Source organism: Hordeum vulgare, chromosome 7H (genome assembly GCF_904849725.1).
Source record: "Hordeum vulgare subsp. vulgare chromosome 7H, MorexV3_pseudomolecules_assembly, whole genome shotgun sequence".
In the NCBI taxonomy this organism is placed as follows: domain Eukaryota; kingdom Viridiplantae; phylum Streptophyta; class Magnoliopsida; order Poales; family Poaceae; genus Hordeum; species Hordeum vulgare.
Window position 1 is genome coordinate 626,786,992 of NC_058524.1, and position 12,480 is coordinate 626,799,471.

General features: G+C 49.6%; 1 protein-coding gene across 1 annotated transcript; it reads right to left on the bottom strand.

Moving 5' to 3' along the window:
• Positions 1-4,570: 4,570 nt before the first annotated feature.
• On the bottom strand, positions 4,571-12,142 carry LOC123409623 (ankyrin repeat and KH domain-containing protein 1-like). The gene is made up of 12 exons (XM_045102483.1): positions 11,863-12,142; positions 7,735-7,905; positions 7,553-7,657; positions 7,188-7,472; positions 6,964-7,103; positions 6,804-6,890; positions 6,491-6,628; positions 6,231-6,383; positions 5,788-5,889; positions 5,171-5,341; positions 5,003-5,082; positions 4,571-4,916 (listed from the first exon to the last, which is right to left on the bottom strand). Exons 1-12 carry the CDS (start codon positions 12,140-12,142, stop codon positions 4,871-4,873), a joined length of 1,758 nt encoding a protein of 585 aa, XP_044958418.1. The 3' UTR covers positions 4,571-4,870.
• Between the last annotated feature and the right edge of the window lie 338 nt (positions 12,143-12,480).

Consider the following 12,480-nt stretch of genomic DNA (forward strand, 5'->3'; position numbering starts at 1 on the left):
ATAGCCGGCATGCACGGCATGCCTTGGCCTACTGCTCTTGTGCCGTTGTACTGTACAACACCAATTTTCCTTCTCCTATCAATTGCAGATTCCTATTTTTGGAACTTCTTCTAGATTCTTGATTGATGCTTGGGGTAGGCCTCTTTTTGCAGTCCTTTCCGGCGGCGCCGGCGGCAGGAATGGTGGGAGAAGGAAATGATTTGATGATGGAAAGAGTTGCCGCTGCGGAGGTACATGGCGGCGCTGGGATGGGACCGAGGTAGAAGGCGGCATTGCGGCCCCACGGCAGGGATAGACGACGATGCTAGAGCGGCCATAGAGGAGGTCGACGGAGTCTGCTAGGTCGGACGTTGAGGAGGTAGGCCGGCCATGGCTGGCGGCTGGTCCTAATCCCTATGGCGTGTGCTCAGGCTAGTTTAGATAGGTGGGTTCGATGTGGGCATCGTGGGATAACCCACATATTTCACATAACCGGACTCCGGGTTACCGAAACGTTCGAATCGCATCGGGATTCAAAATCAGTAATTAATAATAGCATACAAAACTGACCACAATAGGTCAAAACTGTGATTTTTGACGAGTTCTCCGTAACGGACCACGGGGTTCCCTAAACGTTCGGATCACAGCGGGACCCAAAATCAGTGACTAATAGCATACAAAACTAGCCGGAATAGGCCAAAAATGCGAGTTTTCACGAGTTCCATGTAACCGGACCCCGGGGTTCCCGAAACGTTCGGATCGCGGCGGGACCCAAAATAAGTGAGTAATAGCATACAAAACTAGCCAGAATAGACAAAAACTGCGAGTTTTGACGAGTTCCGTGTAACCGGACCCCAGGATTCTCGAAACGTTCGGATCGCAGCGGGAACCAAAATCAGTGAGTAATAGCATACAAAATTCGCTAGAATAGACCAAAACTGCGAGTTTTGACGAGTTGCCCGTCACCGGACCCCAGGGTTCCCGAAACGTTCGGATCACAACGGGACCCAAACTCAGTGACTAATAGCATAGAAAACTGGTCGTAATAGGCCAAAACTACGAGTTTTGACGAGTTCTCCGTAACCGGACCCCCGGGTTCCCGAAACGTTCGGATCGTAGGAGGACCCAAAATGAGTGACTATAGCATACAGACGTGGTCAGAACAGGCTAAAACTACGAGTTTTGATGAGTTGCCCACAACCGGACCTCGGGGTTCCCGAAACGTTCGGATCGCAGGAAGACCCAAAATCAGTGTGTAATAGCATACAAAACAGGCCACAATAGGCCAAAACTGCGTGTTTTGACGAGTTCCATGTAACCGGACCCAGGGGTTCCCGAAACGTTCGGATCGCAGCGGGACACAAAATCAGTGAGTAATACCATACAAACCAGCCAAAACTGCGAGTTTTGACGAGTTCCCCGTAACCGGACCCCGGGGTTCCCGAAATGTTCGGATCGCAAGAGGACCCAAAATGAGTGACTTATAGCATACAAACGTAGCCAAAACAGGCTAAAACTGTGAATTTTGACGAGTTCCCCGTAACCGGACCTTGGGGTTACCGAAACGTTCGGATCACATCGGGACCCAAAGTTAATAACTAATAGCATACAAAACTGGCTGGGATAGGCCAAAACTGTGAGTTTTCACAAGTTCCACGTAACCGGACCCCGGGGTTTTCGAAATGTTCGAATTGCAGGGGGATCCAAAATCAATGAGTAATAATAGCATACAAAACTGGCCACAATAGGCCAAAACTACGATTTTTAACGAGTTCCCCATAACCGGACCACGGGGTTCCCGAAACATTCGGATCAAAGCGGGACCCAAAATCAGTGACTAATAGCATACAAAACTGGCCGGAATATGCCAAAAATGCGAGTTTTCACGAGTTCCATGTAACAGGACCCCGGGGTTCCCGAAACGTTCGGATTGCAGCGGGACCCAAAATCAGTGAGTAATAGCATACAAAACTAGTCAGAATAGACCAAAACTGCGAATAATATAGAATAGACAAAAGTTATAACCGCATTGATAAAAGTTTCAAACTTCTTATCTCAGCTGCGACCCGTGATAACCTATTTGCTACCACCGGTGATTGAAATTGTTACAACCAATATACCACAACTGATGTTGCTGCTCCACCAAGCTCCCAGGCCATGGTTGTAGAAAAACATGACGCCCGTTGTAACAGGGCACGATGTTGGTTGCAGCTTTAGCTTGGTCTCGCGAAAAAAAACTACAACATGCAAGAGCTCAGGCACCCCGGACGACACTACGGGAGAGAAGTATGCGGGCAGCCATGGATGCCTTAACAAAGGAAGTGAAGGTCAATGGGGATGAATCATGGAGGAAGGAAGCAATTAGGAAAGGAAGGAGAAAAAGAATGAGAGAAGGAGGACGAAGGAAGAGAGGCAGAGGATAAGATTCAGAAAGTGACAAGGGAGAAGAGAGGATAAGGTTTACACTTACAAAAAGACTGCAGGAGGGTCACCAGATATTTTTCCGTTCGACCGGCGCGTCCGCCATAACGTTCGGCCGGCGCGTGAGCTTTTTATGTGAAAAATAAACACAGGGCCTCTAGCAAACTAGGTGCCGCAAAACTTTAACAACGCTAGAATCATACAGGTTTATGAAAATAAGTCATAAGAAAGACCAACATTTTGTTGACAATAAACCATGCCCGCACACGGTGGCGACCGAGCATGCAGATCATGGTGAGACGTGCAGTTCCAGGTCGCAGGTGAGCAACGGCTCACGTTCGCTCAAGACCGAGTCGCTGGCGTGCGCGAGGTGGGGTGCAGGCGCTGCGGTGCCGATGGCTACAAAGCTGGCTGGTTTGCTCGTTCCGTGGTGATCTGGTTAGTCCAGAAAAGGTGGAGTCAAAGTTAGTTAGTGCATGTGTGTGCATGGGTTAGTTAGTGGCCTAATGTGGTGGCCAGTTAGTACGTACCTGGGCAAGTGATGGGCGTGGAGGCTAGCTTGTGTGTGCTAGCCTGGGTATAAAAACCCCTCTCCATGTATTGATGTAGGGCGCTGGTGTGTGTAGCCGTGCTTCGGTGTGTTGCCGAGCAACGGGGTGTGCCGAGCCAAGTGCGAGGGGTCTAGAAGATGTAGTCTCCGTCGGAACCGTGGTGTGTGCCCGGTCGACGTGAGAGTTCTTCCGGGTTGTGCCACGTGCGTGCGTGTGTACCTCATATGTGTGTTTGAGTCGTTGTGAGAAATAAAGCCAAGATACATGCGTTCGTGCGCCACGACGTTCGTCGCCGGAAAGATCGTGGTGTCTCCTTCATCTACCTTCATCCGGCGTCTAGGTCGCCCATGGGTTTGTCCCAACATTTGGTATCATGAGCTTGGTTGACTTGGGCGCGGTTCGTCGTGCTGGAGGCGTACGGGCGATGACGGTATTCGTCAACGGCTGCGCGGAGCTCCGGGCCGTGTGTCGGCTTATGGAGGTGTGTGGCGCTGCGGCTGCCATGGCGGAAATGGGGGCAGCGCATGATGAGTCCGTGGTGAGCACGGTGGCCGTGAAGGTGCTGCATTCGAGGTGGTGGCATGGAGATGCTGTATGGCGGCGGAGGCAGCAACGGTACGGTACGACGCCATGAAGCAGCGTCCAAGAAGGCTCGCGTTCGGGCGCGACGACATCAACGGCGTAAGTCGCCGGAACGCCAGGCGTATGTCGCCGGCGAAGAAGTAGCTCGGCTTGTGTCGCCGAGGAAGAGGATTGCGGCTGCGGAGCGCTACGGCCATGACGACGATCATGGCGAGAGCAGCAGCAACTCCGTCGACGACGAGCCCGTCATGCAGCGAGGTCATGGCTTAGGGGGTGAATGTTGACAATAAACCATGCCCACACACGGTGGCGACCGAGCATGCAGATCATGGTGAGGCGTGCAGTTCCAGGTCGCGGGTGAGCAACGGCTCACGTCCGCTCAAGACTGAGTCGCTGGCGTGCGCGAGGTGGGTGCAGGCGCTGCGGTGCCGATGGCTACAAAGCTGGCTGGTTTGCTCGTTCCGTGGTGATCTGGTTAGTCCAGAAAAGGTGGAGTCAAAGTTAGTTAGTGCATGTGTGTGCATGGGTTAGTTAGTGGCCTAATGTGGTGGCCATTTAGTACGTACTTGGGCAAGTGGTGGACGTGGAGGCTAGCTTGTGTGTGCTAGCCTGGGTATAAAAAACCCTCTCCATGTATTGATGTAGGGCGCTGGTGTGTGTAGCCGTGCTCCGGTGTGTTGCCGAGCAACGGGGTGTGCCGAGCCAAGTGTGAGGGGTCTAAAAGATGTAGTCTTCGTCGGGACTGTGCTGTGTGCCCGGTCGACGTGAGAGTTCTTCCGAATTATGCCGCGTGCGTGCGTGTGTACCTCATGTGTGTGTTTGAGTCGTTATGAGAAATAAAGCCAAGATACATGCGTTCGTGCGCCACGGTGTTCGTCGCCGGAAAGATCGTGGTGTTTCCTTCGTCTACCTTCATCCGGCGTTTAGGTCGCCCATGGGTTTGTCCCAACACATTTTAGCAGTTTTCCACTATTAAGAGGTAACATGACATGAGTTATCTTGGCAATATAATACAGAAGTTCAAAGCATCCAGTGCAAAAGCAAACACAAGGTTAGGAAACTAGGGGCGGCCTATGGCTAACACAGCTAAAAATCGTACTATAAGTTTCTGGAAATAACATACACCAAAACCTAATTACAGCAGCACTCACTTAGGGCTGCACCACCCGTCATCCGGACGGGTCAAAAGGCTATAGATCCTTACGTAGCAATCCTTGGTAAGTCTAGCATTTTTGATAGATCCAACCTACACCAGCGCTATCAACAAAGACAACCTTCCACTGCTTTAATCACAGAACCAAGATAAAACCTGACTTGTGCCTTGCATCCCCTTCCTTCTAGCACGGCATACTTGGGACACGCTCCGACCGTTGGGAGACATCTCTGAACAAGTTTGAACATGACATGTCACGTGTTTTACGTAAGATCAGTTTGTACGATGAGGACACAAGTGCACACAGTGGATTTACCGGAGGGCGTCGACGATGATCGGATTCCCCGGATCAAGCTCCAATGCCTTCCTAAACGCGGCACAAGCACCGACGTAGTCCTAGCACAAGCATGACCGAATCAGATGCCATCTCCGCCGATGAGCTAAGAGTATAGGTGTATTAAAATTAAATGAGGCCGATGATCACCTCCAGCAAGCGGAAGGCCATTCCCTGACGGTAGTATCCTTTCTCCCAGTCAGGCCAGACCCTGGTGCAGGCCTGGGCGTCCGAAAGAGCCTCGTCGCCGTCACCAAGGTGCAACCAACTGACGCTCCTGTTTGAATATAAGGTGGCATCCATGTCGTCGAGCTTCAGTGCCTAAATGTTTGTTTTCCAATGTCAGGAATCCGGAAATGTAGATCTGAACCATGTGAGTTGAATTGGGGATATGCCTTGACAATTTCATACTCCCTCCATTCCTAAATATAGGGTGTATAGTTTTTGGCACGGAAATTAATGAACGCGCATGGAGGGAAAATTTCACAAGTTTTGGTTGAGATTACACTTGACTAATTGGCATCAAAAAATAAAGGAGCTTGCGTGAGATAAGGAAATGTAATCAAATCCCTAAAACAAATATACAAACGAGTGGTGCAATGCAATACACCTTATATTTCGGGGGTTTTCTCAAAAATCTATGCACCTTATATCAAGGAACGAAGGGAGTAGTATTTTTGCTGCCACTAGGAAATGTAAAATAAAAACAGAACATTTGCATCCAAACATGTGCATACAAGAAGAATCAATGGTCAAACAGAGGTTACCATGCTGTACAGAAGAATTGCCGTGTCGTAGTCCTTGATTTCGAAGGCCTTGTTCCCTTCTAGTTTTAGTTCATCTTTCCTCTTACATTCCAGCTTGATCATCTAAACAAAACATAAAAACTATCAACCTAAATAATAACCATCTAATAAACAGAAAATAGAAACTATCGACCTAAATAATCAAGATGATGACCTTTTCTAAAATCTAAAGACAACACAAAAACTAGTTCTAAGGAAATCACTTACCAGGTAACCATGGAGATTCTCAAAAATAAACATAAAAAGATGGAGTGATGACAAGAGTAAGGACAATTAGCTACTATACATTTCAAGTGCATGCAAACTTAAAAAATAAAAAATCTTTCGTAGGGGCTCATAAGATGTTAATCAGTAGTACTAGTATCTACAATATAACAAACAGTAATATGCATGGCAGTAATTACCCGCTCCCTGTAAGAAGCAGATTTTACACGTCTCAGTATGCTAGCAACACTCCAACCAAGCAGAGTTGGAGGGCGTTGAGTCACAGGAAACAGAGCTCGAACGACTTTCCTTTCGGCGTGGACTGCGGCGATTTCTATCGGCAACCTACCAAGCTGTAACAGAGTACAAAAACCAGGAGTTAGTTTCTTGGGAACATTCTTGGTCATGGCCAAGGGTTGCAAAAGAACAGAAAAAAAGAGAGGAGGTTCAGTATGCTCACTTCATCAGTAATGTTTGGATCTGCTCCGGCTTCCAGCAAGCACTCGACGAGCCGGATGTTGCCGCGACGGCTGCACGCTACCAAGAGAGGGGTTGTGGTTGTTCCAAGGGATCCATCCGCGTTAACATTAGCCCCAGCCTTGTCAACATTTCCACAACAATTTCAGTTAGGGCTTAGGACACACAAAATTTGACATGCACAATTCATGCATAAATTCTATGCAATCCAAGCTAAAGAAAGATGAACTACTTGTATGGTTTACACGGTTCAGATCGAGTGCAAAAGACAGAGTAATGTTAATGTAGCACCTGACCTGAATGAGCAGCTTCATGCATTCCAGCGAGCCGCCAAGAATCGATGAGACCAAGGGTGTGAAGACACGGCAGACGAGCTTGTTTGGCTGCACAAACAAACTGTAAATTGTTCGGCCATGAAAAATGCACGCAAGAAGTAAGACAGGAGTGCATATATACATCGGCACCATGGCGGAGCAGGAAGGCGACCAGGTTCGGATGCGCCTGCGTGGCCGCGATATGCAGCGCCGTGCCACGGGGGGTCGCCGCGCCCACGTCGGCGCCCCTGTCCAGCAGCAGCTGCGCCAGCAAAAGGTCCCCTGCAGCACGGCCGAGACGACGTACGGCGTCAGCTCGTTAACCTCGCGGTCGCGCGCGCTCCAGCCGTGGAGGTGCGTGCGTACCGTTGTAGGCGGCCCAGTGGAGCGGTGTCTCGCCGTCGTGGTCGGGGGTGTGCGGGCTGGCGCCGCGCTCCAGGAGGCAGGCCGCCGTCGCGGTGTGGCCGAGCGTGGCGGCCAGGAGCAGCGGCGTCTCGCCCGTGTCGGAGAGGGGGTCGACGGGGAATCCGAGGTCCTGGACGAGGTAGCGGCAGACGAGCGTCCGGCCGTTGGCCGCGGCCTCGTGCAGCGCCCCGTGGCCGCTCCCCGACCGGACGGCCGCGGCGGCCATGCCGAGCGCCTCCACCACCCCTTCCCAACCAATGCAAGATGGATTGGCAATTAGTCCATGATTATAGGAGTAGAAATACAAGCTTCGTCGACGGGCGTACTGGCGACGAGGTCGAGGTCGCCGTCGCAGGCCGCTTCGAGGAGCCTGTTCCCCCACCGCCGCGTTTCCTCATCTTCCAGCGCGTCGTCCTCGGCCACATCGACGCCTATATACAGAATCCCACAACGGCGAATTAATAACTTTACCTAGTGAAAAGGACAGGAACAGATGTTGAATACGGACCTGCCAACGGCGGAGGCGGCGCCGACGACGAGGGGGAGCACGCCGCCGTGTTCATGTTCCCGGAGTGTGACGGCTTGTTTATCTGGACTCGAGGGACGGACGGAGAGCGAGAGAAGAGACGACAAGAGCGGTGACGAGACTTGACCCAGCTGTAACGTGATGGGACGTCGGCTGGTGTTTATAGAAACGGTATTATTTTGAGAAAAGACGTAAACCACCCACACACGTTTGTAGTTTGCATTAATCTTAATATTTTTCAACATATTTTTTTACCATGTAAGAAGGGGTTAGTGTGTGCGTGTTTATCAGCTCGTCCATAAGCTGTCAACCCGACGTGTGGTGAAACTGACGTCGCGCCCACACGCCAGCATGTCTATCAGTTGCCATGTCTTTCCAGTGTTACATAACAACTGAGTGGAACTGTCGTGCCCGCGTGCCTGTCGGTTGTCATGTCTTTTCAGTGTTACACGACAACTAAGTGAAACTAGGCGTGCCCACATGTCTGTCAGTTGTCATGTCTTTTGGATGTTACATGACAGCTGAGTGGAACTGACCGTGTCTGCATGTCTGTCAGCCATGTCAAAACGCTAAGACACATTACGGTAGTACTACTTGCATGCATATTATTTAGACTCATGTATTGATTGAAGCATCAATGCATGCAATTTATGCGATACGTTTTTTAAATTTAAAGAGGGTCACCTAATTAATAACACGTTTTTAGTTGAGAGATGAATAGTGTGATTGGTTTTCTGTGCAATTTAGTTTTTTTCTCCTATCCAATCTCTACGTGCCTAGGTTGCACTGCATGTCTAATGCACCGAGACGGAGGGAGTACTATGGATGTTTTTCCCGGAAAGACGAAATTTGTTAGATTGCACAGATATTGGTTTAGAGTTCCTCTTTGTTCTAATCAGGTGAAATCTTTTAAAATTTGGGGAAATCTTTCATGACATTTAGGGAAAAACATTCAAATTCATGAACATTTTAAAATTTTGTGAAACCTTTTCAATTCATGTTCATCTTCTGAAATTCTGAAATATTTTTGAATCCATGAACATTTAAACTTAGGGAAAACATTAAAATTTATGAATATATTTTTTTAAAGCCAGCAACGCAAAGTGATACTCAGTATAAGTTTTGTAAAAATAATTGGCAGCAAAAAGACCGACAACGCGAAGAACATACTGGGTATAAGTTTTGCGAAAATAACAGGCAGCAAAAAGGCCAACATTTTGGATGTTTCTCTTGACAATTAGAGAGAAGTTCAAAGCATCCAGTGAAAAAGTAGACACAACGTCTCTAGCAAAATAGGCGCCGCCTAATTTTAACACCGCTAAAAACATACTCCCTCCGTTCCAAAATATAAGACCTTTTAAGGATTTCACTAGGAGACTACATACGGAGCAAAATGAATAAATCTATACTTTAAAATATGTCTATATACATCCGTATATAGTTTATAGTATAATCTTTAAAAGTTCTTATATTTAGAAACGGAGGGAGTACATTTTTATGAAAATAACATGCAGGAAAGATACCAACATTTTGGAGGATTTGCACTATTAATTAAGAGATAACAGGTGGTGCCTTTCATTGTTACAGTTGTGGCTTACTACATTTTTTTAGCCTTATGGTCCACGTGTCATATGGTTAGTTTTTTGAAAAAACGGGCCACACTTGTGGTGGTAATTTTGTTTGCCAGTTTGTGTGTTGGGCACGGGTTCCTAAGGTTAGCTGTGGCGAACTTCATAACGAACCAATCATGCACTAAGATACTATGTCACTACTTTCGCTAGATAGAGATTATGAAGATAGACAAATTGTGATATTTTTAGTTACAATTACAAAAATCCTATTATTTGCTATATATGTGTCTGTGTGTGTGTGTTTCGGCGCATTTACTAAAAATTATCTAGTTTGATTTACTTAGATCCACGGATAAACACATATTAGTCGCAATTTCATAATAAATAATAAAAGATGGATCGTTTTTAGGTGCGAAATATTCTAAAGCATTCATCATTCAATCAACCGAATGTTTGAAGGAGTTTTTCCTATGTTGATTGTTTGGATTTAATCTATAGGAGCTAGTGATATCTTTCACTAGTGGAAAACGGGCCAGGGTCCCGGCCTGCCTCTGGGTCGGGACTAAAGGCCCGGCCACGTCGTCCCAAATGGCAATGCCTCTCCTCGAGGCTTTAGTCCCGGCCCGTAAGGAGCCTTTAGTCCCGGTTCGTGTCTCAAACCGGGACTAAAGGACTACGCGGTGGGTAGCCCGCATGTGCGTCATCTTTAGTCCCGGTTTGTGTCTCAAACCGGCACTAAAGTCCTCTGCCTATATATAGCACAACCCCCCTCTCTCCTCTTCCTTGCATTTTTCTTGGATGGAGGATTGTGGGTGTGTGCTAGCTCTCCATTTTTTTTCATGCACTAGAGGTGTTTGTTGAAATGTGTGTTAGAGCGATGCCGCTTCAGTTCACCGAACACAACTACGATATGAGATGCCTGAGCCACGCTTAAACCTCTTCCTCTTTATTTCTACTTATTCTAAAAGGTTAGCAACTATATTTCCTCGTTTAGACCGTGCAGTACTAATTTTTAGGATCGTGATTGTATTTGATATACTGTCGTATAACGCAGATGAGCCATCCATGGATGTACGGTGATCGACGCACAGCCGCTTACAGAGAAGGCGTGCATTCTTTTCGAGATGCAGTCGATGCGAACAAGCATGGTGGTGGCTATATGTTTTGTCCATGTGTTGAATGACCCAGTGCCGAGTGACAGTTGTTGTTTTCTGCATGTTTTTGGCATTTCAGGTTTACAATGTCAAACAAAATCCAATTGCCATGAAACTCTTTTATGATTTTTTCTGGACCAAAAGAAGACATGTAAGCATCAGGAGGATACCAGACTCTGCACGAGGGAGGCAACACACATAAGGGCGCGCCCAGGGGGTGACCGCGCCCTGTTGTGTGTTGGCCCCCTCTGTGGCCCTGGCACAACTCTTCATCCTATAAATTCGCAAATACACCCAAAACCCTAAAGAGCCACCCGAAATAAAAAAAATTCACCATTGCAAGTCTCTATTCCGATGTGAGTCCATCTGGAGCCGTTTTTCAATGACCTGTCGGAGGGGGGATCAGTCATGAAGGATCACTACATCAACCTTGCTGATCCCATCGTGATGTATGAGTAGTTTTCCACAAACCTACGGGTCCATAGCTAGTACCTAGATGGTTTTCTCTCTTGATCTTTAATGCAATGATCATCACATCTTCGCTTTGATCTATCTGATGTAATCCTTTTGTCCGGTGTGTTTGTTGGGATACGATAAATTGTGGGTTTATGTTCACATTATTCATGACAACGATTTCAGTCTTCTCTGAATTCTATTTATGATTCTTATTTGCATGGTTATCATAGCTTCGTAACTGTGACAGCCCGATGCCGACGTTCCAGAAGCTTCCCCTTTTCTTTCCGTTTTCGTCGTGTGGGTATTTTCAGTTGCCGCATCATCATCGCATCATGCGCATCATCTGCATTGCTCGGCGTCTCCGTTGCCGCCCGTTTTTCAAAACTTGCATCCGTTAGTAGTTGCCGGTTCTCGTCGTTGCCCGTTCTGAGCCCGACCGCACACGCACGCGCCCGCGGCACCGTCGAAACCCTGTTTTTAAAGTGCGTTTAAAACTTTCTCTGATCGAGGTGAAACTTGGCACGCGGTCGCGATTAGATATAGCTAGGCCGCCTGTCAAATTTCGTCGCGATCGGAGACCGTCTGGTACCCGAACGGTCGCCCGTAGCGGCACCGTCTTCGGTTATTCGTCGGACGTCTGTCGGTGTTTTAAAATTCGTGCCGCGCCGTCCGTTCTCCCTCTCGTCTCCAAATATCCGCTCTACACGGCCGCGTACCCATACCCGCGTTCGGAATCGTACGAATCCGACCCCGCGGTTGGATCCGGAGCGCGATTTCGGTTAACCGAGCCCCCCGTTTGTCTATATATAGGCCCCCTCCTTAATTTTAGGCAACCAACCCCTCTCCACCTCGGGATCCGCGCCGTCCCGAAACCCTAGCCGCCCCCACCTCCTCTCTCCTCCCGCGGGCCCGCCAGGCCCAGATCAGGCCCAGCCGAGCCCATCTGCGCGCCGCCTCCCTGCGAGCCGCAGCTCCTCCTGCCCGCGTCGGCCGCCGCTTCCTGCGAGCTCTGGTGCCCCGCGTCTCAGCTGCCCCGCCGCCAACTCCAGCCCGCCGCCTTGGCTTTCCTCGCTGGCCAGCCTCCGGCCGCCGCTCGGACTCGATGCCTCGGAAAGCCGTCGCCCCAGCTTCCCCAGACGCCGCCAGCCGCCGCGATCTGCGCCAGGAGCCGTCGGCGTGGTCGCTCCAGCCGTCGCCAGATCCGCTCATGCGGCATCCTGTGTCCTCGCCGGATCCGTCCCCGCTGTTCGGAGCCGTCCCGTGCCGCAGCCCCGCCTCCCGTCGTCGCAGGAGATCGCGAACGCCTCTGGTTCGCTGCCCCATCGGGATCGAGCAGGAGCCCTCGCTCCTCCTCCCGTTGACCGCGGAGGCAACGCTCGCCCTGGCCGTGTGGGCCTGCTGTGCCCGACCGGCCCAGGTCCCAGGCCTGCTCGAGGAGCCAGGACAGCAGCTGGCCCAGTTCGCCCCTCCCGAGCCGGCCCAGACCGACCCCAAGGCCCATCTCCAGCAGTCCCTCTCCCCAGGCTCAAGGTGAGATTCCTGGCCTT